The 14,494-nt window shown below is 53.7% G+C and overlaps 1 protein-coding gene across 4 annotated transcripts in view; it reads right to left on the bottom strand.

The window, feature by feature from the left end:
- The window catches only part of dennd4b (DENN/MADD domain containing 4B), a 28,178-nt gene that overhangs the window by 3,680 nt on the left and 10,004 nt on the right, over window positions 1–14,494 (bottom strand). For 2 of the 4 annotated variants that reach the window (XM_086312644.1, XM_086312645.1), the window contains exons 2-26: window positions 11,085–11,438; window positions 10,130–10,385; window positions 9,971–10,040; window positions 9,521–9,690; window positions 9,193–9,318; window positions 8,849–8,915; window positions 8,080–8,443; window positions 7,849–7,993; window positions 7,420–7,595; window positions 7,020–7,120; window positions 6,719–6,934; window positions 6,467–6,612; window positions 6,255–6,388; window positions 5,844–5,958; window positions 3,269–3,475; window positions 2,899–3,027; window positions 2,632–2,776; window positions 2,361–2,516; window positions 2,046–2,274; window positions 1,662–1,962; window positions 1,348–1,452; window positions 1,090–1,265; window positions 777–933; window positions 458–697; window positions 33–129 (exon numbers count right to left, since the gene is read on the bottom strand). In XM_086312644.1, the coding sequence (XP_086168770.1) occupies window positions 33–129; window positions 458–697; window positions 777–933; window positions 1,090–1,265; window positions 1,348–1,452; window positions 1,662–1,962; window positions 2,046–2,274; window positions 2,361–2,516; window positions 2,632–2,776; window positions 2,899–3,027; window positions 3,269–3,475; window positions 5,844–5,958; window positions 6,255–6,388; window positions 6,467–6,612; window positions 6,719–6,934; window positions 7,020–7,120; window positions 7,420–7,595; window positions 7,849–7,993; window positions 8,080–8,443; window positions 8,849–8,915; window positions 9,193–9,318; window positions 9,521–9,690; window positions 9,971–10,040; window positions 10,130–10,385; window positions 11,085–11,419 (4,363 nt within the window). In that variant the 5' untranslated portion in view covers window positions 11,420–11,438. Of the gene's footprint in view, window positions 1–32; window positions 130–457; window positions 698–776; window positions 934–1,089; window positions 1,266–1,347; window positions 1,453–1,661; window positions 1,963–2,045; window positions 2,275–2,360; window positions 2,517–2,631; window positions 2,777–2,898; window positions 3,028–3,268; window positions 3,476–5,843; window positions 5,959–6,254; window positions 6,389–6,466; window positions 6,613–6,718; window positions 6,935–7,019; window positions 7,121–7,419; window positions 7,596–7,848; window positions 7,994–8,079; window positions 8,444–8,848; window positions 8,916–9,076; window positions 9,319–9,520; window positions 9,691–9,970; window positions 10,041–10,129; window positions 10,386–11,084; window positions 11,439–14,494 lie in introns of all 4 variants that reach the window. The other 2 variants (XM_086312647.1, XM_086312646.1) reach the window with 2 other exon arrangements.

The raw sequence follows: 14,494 nt of genomic DNA on the forward strand, positions 1-14,494 counted from the left end.
ACAACTCAACAATAAACGTGTGTTCATCTCACTGTGGATCCTCCAGAGGACGTAGAGGGGGGGCCACTGGTCTGTGTCGGGGGTCAGGGTGTCCCACAGGAGTCTCACTCTCACTGCCGAGTTCTCCGACTGGGAAACACAAACGACGAGAGTCAGCCAGGCGTCATCTAACCGATAACATGCCTGCTGTGAGGTCACCGCGGCGTGAGCTCAGGTTTTATTGGGATGTCACTGATTAGCAGGTGTCCTGTACAGTCTGTCGATGCAGACAAAAAGCCACGCTGCTGGTGGACGTGATGCCAAAGTGCAGGCTTCAAATTCAACATCGAACCCCAGCCGGCACACAGCACCGAGCCGACCCCACATTCACCACAGTCGACCTCATTTTGCCCTTTTTGTTTTTCTCTCCTCTTGGACACGCCCACCTGGCTGCCATAACTTCGCCTAACTGTGTTACCTGTGTGAACTGGCTGACCAGCGGTGAGGCTCGAACCAGCTGCAGCAGGTTGTTGGGCAGGCCGAGGCGCTGGAAGTACCACACCAGGTTCCAGAAGATGATGGAGTGGTTGTCCAGGAACTGAGGCTGGGCCAGGACCGCCTCGCCTTCGTTCTCCAGCAGACTCTCCAGCTCCTTCCTCAGAACCAGAGGGCTCAGGTAGGCCACGGTCACCTGGGGAACGCCGCCCACTGACGAACCCTGATGGAGGGGGTGGAGTCTGTGAGTGAGACGTCCGGTGAGGATGATGTGTGAGAGAAACGGCTTTGCGGAGCATTACCGTGGTGGTCCTGCTGGTCTCGGAGTAGCTGCTGGTCTCGGAGCTGGAGTCCTCGCTCAGCCCGTTACACTGGGGTCGCACGGACGCCTCGTGACCACTGGGGGGCCTCACGGCACTCTCCACCTCGTCCTCCAGGTTCCAGTTGCAGCGGTCCGCACTGACAAGGCAAAGAAAAGTCAGCTCCGGAAAGGAAACACCTGTCAATGCGGCATAAACGATCTATGCTTCTGGAGTTTGACCACCAGCAGCCGTCCGTCCTGCAGGAACACCTCTGGTTACCTTAGGCCACAGCAACGTGCTAAACCAGCTGTACCTGCTGACGGGTCCAAGGTCACAGATCTCGGCGTTCAGGAAGGGAACAAAGGAGGAGCCGCAGAACGGGCAGGAGGAGTTCAGGTTGGAGTCGTCCGATGTCCAGCCCGCCATGATCTCCTCGTCGTAAACCAGCGAGTTGCAGCTACGACAAAGCGAGCAGCTGGACATCAACACCTGGACACACGGGGGGAGGGGCTCAGGTTAACCGACGGGACCAGTCCAGTTGCTGCAGCGTTCCTAAACACGCTCCATTTACCTCTATTCCCACCCCCTCCTGATTGGCGTCCCAGGACCGGCGTAGAGGATACGCAGGACTCGGCACATCCATCAAGTCGAGGTCGCTTCCTACAGACAGCGAGCTCTGAGAAGACAGGAAGTAGATTAGTGACAGAGAGTCTGTTAACACCTGCGAGGAGCAAAAACAAGGAACACTTTAATACTGGAATGTGTGCAGACGATGCTCACGAACCAACACAGACTTCCATCAACAGCAGCAAACAGCTGCAGGCTCACATCACACACCTCCGAGCAACGATCTGACACGAGCAAACGCGAAGACGCCGCCGTTACCTCTGATGTGGCGTTGACCAGCTTCTCCTTTGCTTTTAGGAGAGTTTCGGCCACTTGACCTTTCCTCGACGGCCTCTGGTCCGACACTCTTCGTCCAATCACTCCTCCTCCCGCTCCTCCCCCTCCTCCCGGGCGCCGGTCGCCCACGCTGGCGGCTCGTCGCACGGACACTCGGTGTTTGGTCGGCGTGAGGAGTTGCTGCAGTTTGCCCGCCAGTCCTCCTCGGCTCGGGGAGGAGACGTTGTTGTAGTTCTCATCGACAGCTTTGTTCCTGCCGGACGAGCCCTGCACGTCGGCAGGTCTGAGGATCAAACACGCACACGGGTGAAGAAACGTCCAATCAGAGGCCAGAATCGATGTCAGACAGGTGAAGGTGAAACTGACCGTCTGTCTGCCTCAGCGGGCAAGTCCAGCTCCGAGTCGGCCGACTCCACACACTCTTTGTAGAAGCTGGAGAGGCAGACCTGACTCCGCTGAACCAGAGCTCCACCGGAGGGCGCTGGAGGCGGCGTGGACGTGTCCCGCCGTCCCAGCGGGGGTTTACGGGAGACGGCGTCTGCGCAGCCATTGGCCCCCGCCTCACGGAGGACGGACTTCTTACCCGGTTTGACCTCTGTGGGGCAGAAAGGAGAATTAGTGAGACGATGATGTCACAGAGGAAGAGGAGGACGCGGCGAAGCTGAGCAGGCCGCCTCTTACTGTCGCTCGCCATCTTCATGCTGCTCAGACTGTTGCTCTTCACCAGCGGGCCAGTCAGAGACTCGTGACTCGAGCTTTCACTCAGACCGCTCCAACTGGACTGACGAATCAGAGAGGAGTGGGGGCGGGGCCTTCGGTCAAACTCCGCCGCCGTTTCTGTAACCAAACGTATAAATGAAAGGTCAGGGCTACTTCCTGCGTAATGGTGGGGTCAGCCATCAACGCTCCCCGCCGTCTGAAAATTAAAATCATAAACTTAAAGATGTCTGACCTCCACGCGAACCCACGGAGCCGCTCTTCTGCCGCCGTTTGATTGGCTGTCTGAACTGGGCCACAGCCAGCAGGACGTTCCTCAGCTTGGCCCAGCGGAGACGCCCGCCCTGATTGGTCGACGGCCACTTGCTCTCCAGCACCGCCTGAGGAGAGAGAACGGCGTCAGCGAGGACGTTCAGAGTTCACGCCGTAACATCAGGAAAACACCTGAACAGGTGACGCGCACCGTCCTCGCCACGTCACTGTGTGTCTGTGCGTGTGTGACCTTGTTGTAGTATCCGTAGGTGATGGTGTTCGGTGTGATTCCCGCCTTCTTCATCTCCAGCAGGACTCTGACGGCGAGGACTGGCTGCCCAAACTGACCACACAGCTGCATCAGGATCCGGTAACACACCTGCGCGCGCACACACACACACGCACACACACACACACACACACACACACACACACACACACACACAGCGTAACCTGGTGCTCATATCATCATATTCGAGTCCTCCGTGTCAGCACTCGGGGCTCCAACGATCTGCGAGTTTGTCACAGCTGAAACTCGGGTGGATTTTTCTAAACGTCTCAGGTCAACAAGTCAAATAAACATGTCACAGCAGCGACCTTTGACCCCGTCTGAGCCTCACCTCATCCGGCAGCACCACCTTGCGGTTCTCCATGTGTTTGAGGACGTCGTAGGCTGTGTGCAGGGCGCGGACCTTGGCGGTCTCCGCACGGACGAAGGTGGGCAGGTAGATGAACCAGAGGCCGTAGCAGTGACCCAGCAGGCACTTGGACCACATGTCCGGCACTGCCGAGTACTTCTGGGCCCGTTTCTGAGCCAACTTGATCTCCTGGAGGGAGGAGGAGGAGGTCAGAGCAGGTGTTCAGCGTCTGAATCATGACTTTAAAATCAACGTTTTAGATTTAAACACAGAAATGTGAATATCACAGCATCACGTCCGAGTCACGCGTTAGAGAATAAACTGAGCACTGGCTGCACGCTGCATTACAGCCTAAACAAAGTCATGCTTACACATTTAGCCCTGAGATTATTCTGGGCTGTCAAGATTATTGCAAAGTTTTTAACTTGTGTTTTAATGAAAGGCTCTGAAGCTCATCTTCAACCTCTCAGTGAACAGCGCAGAGTCTCCTCCAGTTTGGATCGTTTCGCTGTAAAAAACTGAGGAAGGTCCAAGTTTCTACACCCAACACACAGCAAGCCGTCTAACAGCCACTTCTAGGAAGCTAAATATTAGGGGTGCAACGATACTCGTATCGATATTGAACCGTTCGATACAGTGCTTTCGGTTCGGTACGCATATGTATCGAACAATACAACATTTGTAATTTATTTTATCAACTTTCCTTCTGACGATGCTGTCTGTGTTGAGCGCTCAGTGAATCTGCGCTCGACAGTGCAGCCTAGGCGGAGTAGTCGAATGCAGATTCACTGAGCGCAGGGCAAGCTAGCAAGACAGAAGCTAAGCTTGTTGCAACATGGCAAACTGAACCTCCCGCACCCTCATTCAGATCTGGCGTTTGGAATTATTTTGGTTTTCATGTGGCGTATGACCCTGAAGGTAAGCGCGTCATGGACTAAAGTAAAACAGTATGTTGGATGTGCCATGCAATGCTCAATTACATTGGTGTGAACTAGTGTGTTAGCGCAGTTAGCTCGTTAACGTGTTGGCCGTCCAGCCCCACGCACGGGGCGATCGGCGGTAACTCGTTAACGGAGATTTGCCGTGTTGTGGCGTTAACGACATTTCAGATTAACGCTGACAGCACTAGTGGGAACACAACGAATATGACTGCACATTTACTCCGACATCATCCTAGTGCAAAGACAAAAACAACAAGCATGCTACTAACTTTACCCGAGTCATTTAGACAGCCGTTAGCACAGGATTCTCCTTATGGGGACCTGATATGTTTAATATGCTGCTGAGAATATAGCCCAGAAGAAGCAGATAGTAGAGCTTTTATTTTGAAAGAGCCATTTCTCTGTAATAAACTCTCTTTTCCAAAGATGAGTGATTCCTCCATCAGATATTTATTTTTTTATCCCTTTGTTGTTTCAGCAACATTACATTTAAAAACTGTACTTTTGAGTTAAAATATATATTTATAATTTTAATAAATGACAAATTAAAAAGGCATGAACATTTTTTGTATTGAAAAAATATCGAACCGTGAATTTTGTGTATCGTTGCAGCCCTACTAAATACAGCTGTAAATGTTGGTGATCGACCTGCAGAGAGCACGTGCAAAGAAAACAGGACGGGGTCCCGAGACAGAACCCTGTGGAGCTCCAGATCAGAACACGGTCCCGAGTCTTTTGCAGGGTTTACAGAGTGGAAGCCTGCACTGGTCTCCGACCAGCAGAATCAGGATCCCTTCCTCTGCTCCCAGCACCGACGCCAGCCTACAAACCTGTGACAGTTTGACCTGAGTCATAATCTCAGACTTTAAACTCACAGCACTCAGAGTCCAGCTGAGGATCGGACGCATTATTGAATGTTAGCGGTCTAACAGCTGACCGGCGTCGCAGCAGCACGCTGCTCTTATGCAGCTCTTTGCGCACAGAGTGTCAGCACTTCCAGGAGCATCGCTCACAGGAACCAATCACAGCTCTGATATTATGACTATTAGTTTAATCAGGATGCCTGTCGTCTGTGTTTGCAGAGCGTCCAGTGAGTTAGCTCGACGACAGCAGAGAGCGGGCTGAGGCTAGGCGTGGAGCCTCAAGTGGACATGGGAGGAACTGCAGGCTGTGACGGTTTTCAGCGAGCAGTAGAAATGAGATTCACTCCCACTGATGAAACTGCAGCTCTCCTGCAGGAGGAGCTTTAACAGCACTGCTGCGATGTGTACTTGACTAAATCCTCCCAGCATGCTCTCCTCCTGCTCAGATCAGAAAACACCGTCTGTGCCGCTCTCAGTCACGCCGTCTGTGGCCTCTGCATGTTTAATGAGTGCTGAAATATTGATACCAGTTCATTAAATTACAATGATGAATGGACGCCTGTTAAAGCTCCTCCTCTCGCCTCCACTCTGAGGGAAACTGGGTCACAGCTAGCTTCAGCTCAGAGGACGGGAGGAAACCTCCACGCGCGGCGCTCCCCTGAACGCATCGCTGCTCCCGTCGGAGCGTGCTCTGTACACACGAATGAACACAACACGGGACCAGATCATTTCTGCTCAGTATCTTTGTCTTACCTGTTTGGTGCGGCGGGGGGCGGGGCTACTGGGAGCACTGCCCTTGGCTGGGACGCGGAGTTGGTCCTGGGGCTGGTCGAAGAGCTCTAGTTTGAGGGTGGGGAAGGTCTCGTAACTGGACAGGTGAGAGGGAAACAAGTGTGAGCAGGTGGTACGGCTGACGTGGCTCCTCCTCCCCGAGAGGACGCCATTCAGTCTGTTTGCACGCAGCAAATAAAAACGTGTTTAATGAAAAGTGTTGAAACGGTCTGTTCACATCGAGACGCTACGTGATGGCAGAAGGATGGAAGCTCATTGGCTAACATACAGAAGGAAACGGGTCACCTGGGTTAACATCCTGACCATCCTCCCACCTCCACAGCAAACAAGCCACCCCACCCATTTCCATGGCCCCTGAGGGCGGAGCTGTACCTGTAGAGGGCGGGGCACTCAGACCCATCAGGTTCCTGCGGTTCCTCGGGAGGCATGATGAAGACGGTGTGCTCGCCGCTGTGCGTCTCGTCCAGATCGATCAGCCTCACCTCCTCCGGCTTCTCCACGTCCACCTGCTTAGCAAGAGAACACCAATCAAAACCTTAGCTGGGCGCTAGCCGAGCAACGCGAGAAAGCATCGCCGCTCTGACCTTCTGCACGCACTCGTCGAAGAACTCGAGGCAGGCGTGGCGGTCGCTGACGAACGAGCACTCCTCGATGAACTGGGTGAACATCTGCGTCTTGGTCAGCTGGGTGTAAAACTTCTGCTGCGTTCGATCGCGAGACCTCAGGAAACCTGCGGCACAAAGAGGAAGAGGCGCAGCTTCACTCACAGCGTGTGCATCACACGCCCCGATTCACAGCTCTGCACACAAAAGCCGCCAACGTTACGAAGGGCGCACCCTGCAGGTTGAACAGGGAGCTGCAGTCGGTGGTGGTGTCGGACGGCGCCTGCGTGATGGGCAGCAGGAAGGCTCTGTAGCCTCGCAGCAGGCAGCTCATGAAGCGCAGGAAGGCCTCCTGGATCTCCAGCTCCAGCTGCTTCTGACGCCTGTAGATTTGGTCGTAGTCGGTCAGCAGGAACTCCAGCGTCGCCTCCTCCTGGCCGGGAGTGCAAACTGCAGCCACAAGAAGTGAGAGTCACTAAATGACGCAACCCTGTTTACACACTGGTTCATGTGTTCAGCCGTTGCAGTCGCTCACTCTTCTCCAGCGTCTTGTGGAGGTTGGTGAGGACGTTGAACAGCATCTTGCCGTGTTTCCTGGGTAATGAACGCCATGACAGTGGCTTCTTGTCATCTGACCTGAAACGAGGAAGAGGAGGAGGAAAGTTTTCTCCAATGAAGATAATGCTGAAACATCAAATGCTGCAGTTCCTCTGACGTCCAGCAGAGGCAGCAGAGAGGCAGCCCCATAGACTCCCGTGTTAAAACTATTCAGCAGAAATAAACATGTTTACAGCCGGATACACAAACTGTTTGGTTCCTGTGGATAATCAAAGATTATCAGAGCAGATGCAGGAAGAAGACTGCTGAAGATACGAATAAAGGGAGCTTTTTAACCATCTATCCTGGGCTCGGTGCACAGGTGGCGTCAGACTCACTGGAAGATTGTGTTGGCGTCCAGGTCAACACACACCACATCGGTGGGGGGGTCGTGCAGGTCGAAGTAGCTGGAGTGGACGCCCACGATGAAGGGCATCGGTGCCAGCAACACGTCTGCCATCTGCAGCGGGCACAGAGGGATGTAGGGACAGAGCCAGCGGAGCGGGAACGTCATCTGGACACAGAAACCGGAGTTACAAACTTCCAGGACAGATTCAGGCCTGTCTGCAAACCATGAACCTGCTGACGGGATCACAAGGAAAGATTTATCCTCCCGCCCGGAACAAACTCTAGATTTGCTTTGGATTCAGTGTTTTCAATCCGTGGCTCAGGGGCCAGCGGGGACCCTCATTTTAATTGGCCCACGAGAATAAAGATGAAGCATTGGGACTTTTGTCATTTGGAATGAGGGCGTGTGCGCGTCTTACGGAGACGAGGGCCTCGCTGACGGAGGTGAGGACGTCAGGTCGGAGCGAGTGCAGCAGCAGCTTGTGTTCAGTGAGGACGGCGAGCAGCAGCGTGCAGGCGTTTTCTGGGCCGAGGTTCTGCAGCAGCTTCAGGAAGCTCGCGCCGCTATCGTAAACACACAGGGGTCAAAGGTCAAACACAGGCGTGACGGTAAAGGTACTGTGGTTCGTCTGGATAAAGCTGGCACTCACCTGAGCGGGAGCGGCGAGGAGACAGGCTGGCAGAGCAGCAGGTTGTCGTACGGCGAGAGCTGCGAACACACACAGCTGGCATCAGTACACACACACACACACACCATCTTCTCAAGAACTAAAAGGATCTTTGAACCGAGTACCAGACAAAGAAGGATTATTCTGAACTGTGACTCATGCAAAGCCGCACTGGTAAAGTCCAGGAATAAACGAGCGACTGTGACACACGTGAAGCCCTCACTGATCATCACCCAGGTTTGTTTCTTGTTAAAAATCATGATTTCAGGATGAGAGTGATTCATGGAGAGGCTCTGAGTGGGCGCCGTTACCCGGTTTGTTCTGCAAACAGATCGCCTCCTACGTCCTGTCAGGAGGGAGCAAAGAATAAAGTCACAGCGTTTTCGTCCATCTACGCGTTTCATCAGAAAAACACGATCCCATCTACAAAGTGAGGATAATTACACAACGTCAGTCACGTTTGATCTCAGTTTTATTGACACCGTCCATCAGAGGGAAAACTTGGCAACTGTGGGGAGGAAGAGCTGCCACAGGAAGCAGTCACACAAACAACACATTTGTCCACCGTGCAGCGTCGAGGCGCTCTGCAGGAAGAAATCTAATGCAAATGCAATGACCTGGAGGACAAACACTTCCTGCTCCAGCTCACACAAACCTGCGTCAGGTTTGTTGTATCAGTGCGGAACAACATGACAGCGCTGTGAACTTTCAGAAGGCGAAACATTTGCACGGTCGGTTCGTTGGGTCTTACCTGAACGAGGATTCGAGGACGCTGCGGGGAAGGAAACGGGACGTTGTGCATGAAGCTGGAGATGTGTCTGCAGGAGGGGAACAAAAAAAAACAGGAAACGGACATCAGCACACATCGCTTCTGTGCACAGATCATACGTGATAACGTGTTTTTAATCAGCTGGCAGGCGTTTATCGGTCAGAGGCCGGTGTGAAGGCCTCTGACCGAGAGAGAAGACGGTTCACGGACTTCTCGATCGGCAGCACGTGGGGCCCGGAGATGGAGTATCTGTAGACGAAGGTGAGGAACTTCTGGAAGACGGTGAAGAAGGGCCAGTGAGAGAGGACGCAGATGCTCTTCTTCACCTGCAGGCTGCGGTTGGTGATGGGCCGCCGGTCGACGACGCTCAGCAGACCGAGGCGGATGCTCTGCCGCTCCGACAGCAGCTCTCTGCAGAACGACTCGTAAAACTGGATGGCGGCGCCGTAAACCTGCAGGGACGAAGCAAAGATGGAGACGTAACAGCGGTTCATGCTCGAGTTAGGAGCTAGTTTACGGTTCAGAGGTCGGACTGAAAGACGACCTCGCTGCTCTGTGTAACAATGGTTTAAAGCATCAAAGTTGTAACTGCACAGTAAACAACACAACGGATCACCTCCACCCGCTGATCATCTGTGGTTCCAGCTAACCCACCTTGTCCCCGGAGGCGGAGGTGAGGACGAAGGTGGAGAAGACGGGCAGCTGGTACTTGGTGTTCTGAGGCCAGCTCTCCACGGTGACGCCCATCGGCAGGCAGAAGACCGGCACCGACTCGGGCAGAGGAAACGAGTCCAGGTCCTCCTCCGGGTAGCGGCTGATCAGATCTGCGGGCAGCGATACTCTGATTACTCCAGCACAGATCCTGCGATACTCTGATTACTCCAGCACAGATCCTGACTTTTCCTGTTGGATTTATTGCGACCCTTAGTTCTGGTTTTCCACTGGGAGCGTACTGGGAGCTCCATATGATGAAAACCATCACCCATGTGAGCAGCTGGGAGCTGTGCTGCACAGACTGGGGGAACCTCCCCGTGTCTCTGCAGCGTTTCTAACTCTCGCCTCCTGCAGGAGGCTGAAAACACACGGGGTCACGCGGGTACTCACCGGCCTCGAACACCAGGGCGTTGGCTGTAGCCACGGCTCTCTTGTAGCACACGTGCAGTGCTGGGCCCCACTGCAGACACACAAACAGCGACAGGGTCAGTGACGCAGCACTCACAGGGGGCTCAAACCCCTGAAACACCCCCGCCTCCCCGCACTCACCATGCCCGTGTTCAGGTTCTTGTCGACTCTGCAGAAGGTGTGCGGCGCCACCTCGCCCTTGCTGGGCAGCAGCAGGGCGATGTCGGTGACGCCCAGCGTGTGGAGGCCCTGCGAGTCCGGAGCCCGGCGGTACGTCAGGAAGACCCGATGAGCCGTGGGGGCGCCGCCCGCGCTCAGGCTCGCCGAGCGGCTGTACGGCGTGGTTTCAATAACGTACCAGCCCTGCTTCAGCTGCTCCTTCCCCTCGTACAGAACCCTGCAGACAGGGCAGTGCATCAGAGCGCCTCCATCGGTCGCACCATCAGTGCGATGATCGCTAACCACAGCCTGAACCGCCGCAGGGAGGAACGCTGCTCACACCTTTTCTCACCCTCTCCCTCCCTCACCCCAACCAGGCCCTCAGACGACTGTCCTTCCTGTTTAAACAGAGTTCTTCCTCCCCACTGTCACCTATCCTGCTAACAGGAGGCGGACAAGGCTGGGTTCCCTCCGAGGTTGGAGGTCTGTCCAAACCTGCAGCTCCACCTAATCTGAAAGGACTAAGCTCGTTATTTCCCAACACTGAGTGTAAACTAACGAGGCGAGCACGACGGCCTGCCCACTGCGTTACATAATCCTGTGGATGACATAACCTCGGCTTTAATAAGCACCGCACGAGCCAGAGACCCTGCAGCTGCATCAGAGCCTCGCACGCTCCAGCTGTTACTGACAGACACCACGAAACGAGCGCTGGATGAAAAAGAATAACGAGGATTTCTTATTGATATACAGCTGACGCAAAATAAAACACGTCGAATGTTTTTAACGTTAAATTCTCACGAAGAAAACGTTTTTTCATTCAGCTTCAACTCTGAATCGACAAAATCAGTCGGCTCTCAGGTGGAAATCGTGCCGGCACCAGTCTGAGGATTTAAACACATCACAGCTCATAACCACAAACGTGTGTGCGTCTCACCCCAGGTCCAGGATGGGCGGCTTGTCCCGCCCTCGGCGGTAACACAGGTACAGGTGCGGGTTGTTGATGAGGCCGGCGCTCAGCTCGGCCGAGTGTCCGCCCAGCGTCTTCTCGATGCAGGTGAAGCCCTCGGGAACGTCCTCCCCGAGCCCCCGGGCGATCACCACCAGGTCCGTCACGGGCTCTGCCGCCCGGCCCGTCGAGGAAGAAGACGAGGACGTCGTCGAGGAGGCGGCGGCCTTCCCATCCTCGTCCAGGGGCCTCCACGGCCCCGCGGGGTCCAGGCCAGCCACTACAAAGTAGTCCACCAGCTGGGGACATTTCTCCTCGGTCATGCCTCCTGTCGATCCTCCACTGCAGGACAGAGAGCACAGGTCACCACAGCAGGCGGGCTGCAAAGCAGCTTGCAGATGAACAGCAGCAGAAAATACAGTCAGTCACACCAAATACATTACTGCAAACGTGACATCACCAGCAGGCGTGGCCCAACGCCGGTATTTACACCAACTCTGATACGCTCCAGGGTAATAGATTACTTTTTCAAATAGTTAGATTATTACTGGACCTTGAATCTGACACACACTGGAGGTCGGGACGATGACTCGCAGCCCCGAATCAACCAATCAGAGAGCAGCAGAGAGGCTGCTGTGTGGATCCGCCCTGACGGAGCGTGACGGTAAACACCGACGCTGATTCTGCTACGACGTGCGATTAAACTGAAGAGTGTGTGTGTGTGTGTGTGTGTGTGTGTGTGTTTCAAATCAGTCTTCTCTAACTGTAAACTCTCCTCTGATTGGCTGTGGAGCCTCTCACTGATGTTTTCACGCCATCACGTGACGTCACAGCGAAGAACCCGATTTAAAAACTCGACACATCACTGCTCATTCAGATCAGACAGGAAGTGAACGGACAGGAAGTGAACAGACCATCAAATCCAAATAAACAATAATCAGAAAATTAATCTGCTAAAAAGAAAAAACAAACAAATGACAGGAAAACGTGAAATAAAAACTTTTTACTGATTCTGCTGATGTCCCTAATGTTCACGTTACACTGCTGTGATTAGCTGGTTGCTAGGCAACCTGAAGACATCTCCATCAGCGGGCACAGCCGTGTGCCGAGTTTGGTTAGTATCGATTTAAAAGGCACATGATCACATGACCGCCGTGCGAAGGTAAACAATCATTTGATATTAACATCAAACATGAATTACAGACCAGCTGAGCGCTGCGTTCGGGAAACCCGGGAAACTCCAGCGTGAGCGACGGCGTTCGGACAAACTCCGATCACAGCTTTAAGTTTAAAACGAGCGTTTTTCAGTCGCGCTCCACCTCAGCATAAACGCTCAGCGTCTCCGTTTCACCTGAGAATATCAGAGCGACTCTTCTTCATGGTTTATTGATGACACGGCCGCTTCCTCAGCTCAGACGCGATTTAAACTTTTACAGCTGATGTCAGCAGACGTCCAAACAGCTGCTTTCCTTCCTGTTCTGTGAGGAGGAGATATTCAGTCGCGCAGGGCGGCGCCGCGCTCGTCGCTGTCATCGCAAGGTGAAAGTGAGAGGGACCAGTTGAAGAGGAAGTTCAGCAATCGGAGGGTCAGAGGTCAGCTGGCAAACAGGAAGCGGACAGGCGACCTGCTTCCTGTTCATCAATGACGTCACGCAGCGAGGTGATAAAACACAGCGTTATCTCTTTAACACAAACCTGCTGTCCGTCGTCACCGAGCACACCTCCACCCCCTCAGCAGTTTGCACATCCACACACGACACCACCCACCGAGGAGTTTCCATCCCAGCATCAGAGACGGACCCGCCTACAGGAGCTCGCCAGACCAGTTTAAACCGGCCTGAAACTGGTCCAAAACCAAGGTCCAAGATGAATCAGACCCCAAATGAGCCCATCCCAACCCAGAGTAAAACCAAACCAGCCTCCATGAGCACAATCCCAGTTTGTCACCAGGTTCTGTGTAAGAGTCAGAAAAGCCTCAGCTGGACCTGAGCTGATCTAAAAGCAGAATAAGAAAAGGAGAAACTGAGCTGTAGTGAGTCACAGTCAGCTGCTGTGGTAAACACTAAAATACTTCATCCTGTGCAGATACGACACAACTTCCCCCGGTGACAAAATAACCGTTTAGTAGGAAAGGAAAACCCCCGAACACCGTTACCTGACACCTTCAGACCAAGACCAGGCCCGGCCCACGCGGTGAGCCTGAAACACGAGTTTAACATCAAACATGAAACAAACCCACTCAGCTCCGTGACACAGGAACGTGCATGGGCTGAAAGTCCAAACCAACACTGAGCCAGTCTGCACCAGTTCATAAACCCAGTCTGCACCAGGTGAACACGGGCTCGGGTGCGGAGCTCGAGCAGCAGCTGATTCACAGGTAGAATCTGCTCGTGTCGCCTGCTGTCTGCACACACCTGAGGGGTCCGACCTGGTTAAATAAAATGTGACATCAGACGGCGCGCCCTGGTCTTGAAATCAAACGCACCAGCCTGTGTTTGCTGAGTTATCACAGACATTTCAGCTGAAACAGCTGCTTTCATCAGTCAGTTCCCTTTTTAATATGCAACAGTGGAAACGCACACACACGCACACACACACACAGACACACACACAGACACACAGACACACACACACACAGACACACACACACACACACACACACACACACGCACACAGACACACACACACACACACAGACACACACACACACACACACAGACACACACACAGACACACACACAGACACACAGACACACACACACACACACACACACACACAGACACACACACAGACACACAGACACACACACACACACACACAGACACACACACAGACACACAGACACACACACACACAGACACACACACAGACACACAGACACACACACACACAGACACACGCACACACACGCACACACAGACACACACACAGACACACACACAGACACACACACACACACACACACACACACAGACACACACACAGACACACAGACACACACACACACACACACACAGACACACACACACACACACACACACACACACGCACACAGACACACACACACACACACACACACACACACACGCACACACACGCACACACAGACACACACGCAGACACACACACAGACACACACACACACACACACACACGCACACAGACACACACACACGCACACACACACGCACACAGACACACACACACACACGCACACACACACACACACACACACACACACACACACACACTGGAAATCCCAGAGACGGGTTAGATTTCCTCACAGACCAGCATCAAACACTCAAACCTTTAAAACCCCGCCCTTGCCAAGCGTGAGGGGCAACCACACACTCTGACCTCTGACCTCCGGAACACAGACATCACCCGCTGGTTTAAG

This window comes from Aulonocara sp. 'chitande type north' Nkhata Bay, linkage group LG11 (genome assembly GCF_057382095.1).
Source record: "Aulonocara sp. 'chitande type north' Nkhata Bay isolate Kocher_YH1m ecotype deep benthic linkage group LG11, A_spYH_male_GT1.1, whole genome shotgun sequence".
Lineage (NCBI taxonomy): Eukaryota > Metazoa > Chordata > Actinopteri > Cichliformes > Cichlidae > Aulonocara > Aulonocara sp. 'chitande type north' Nkhata Bay.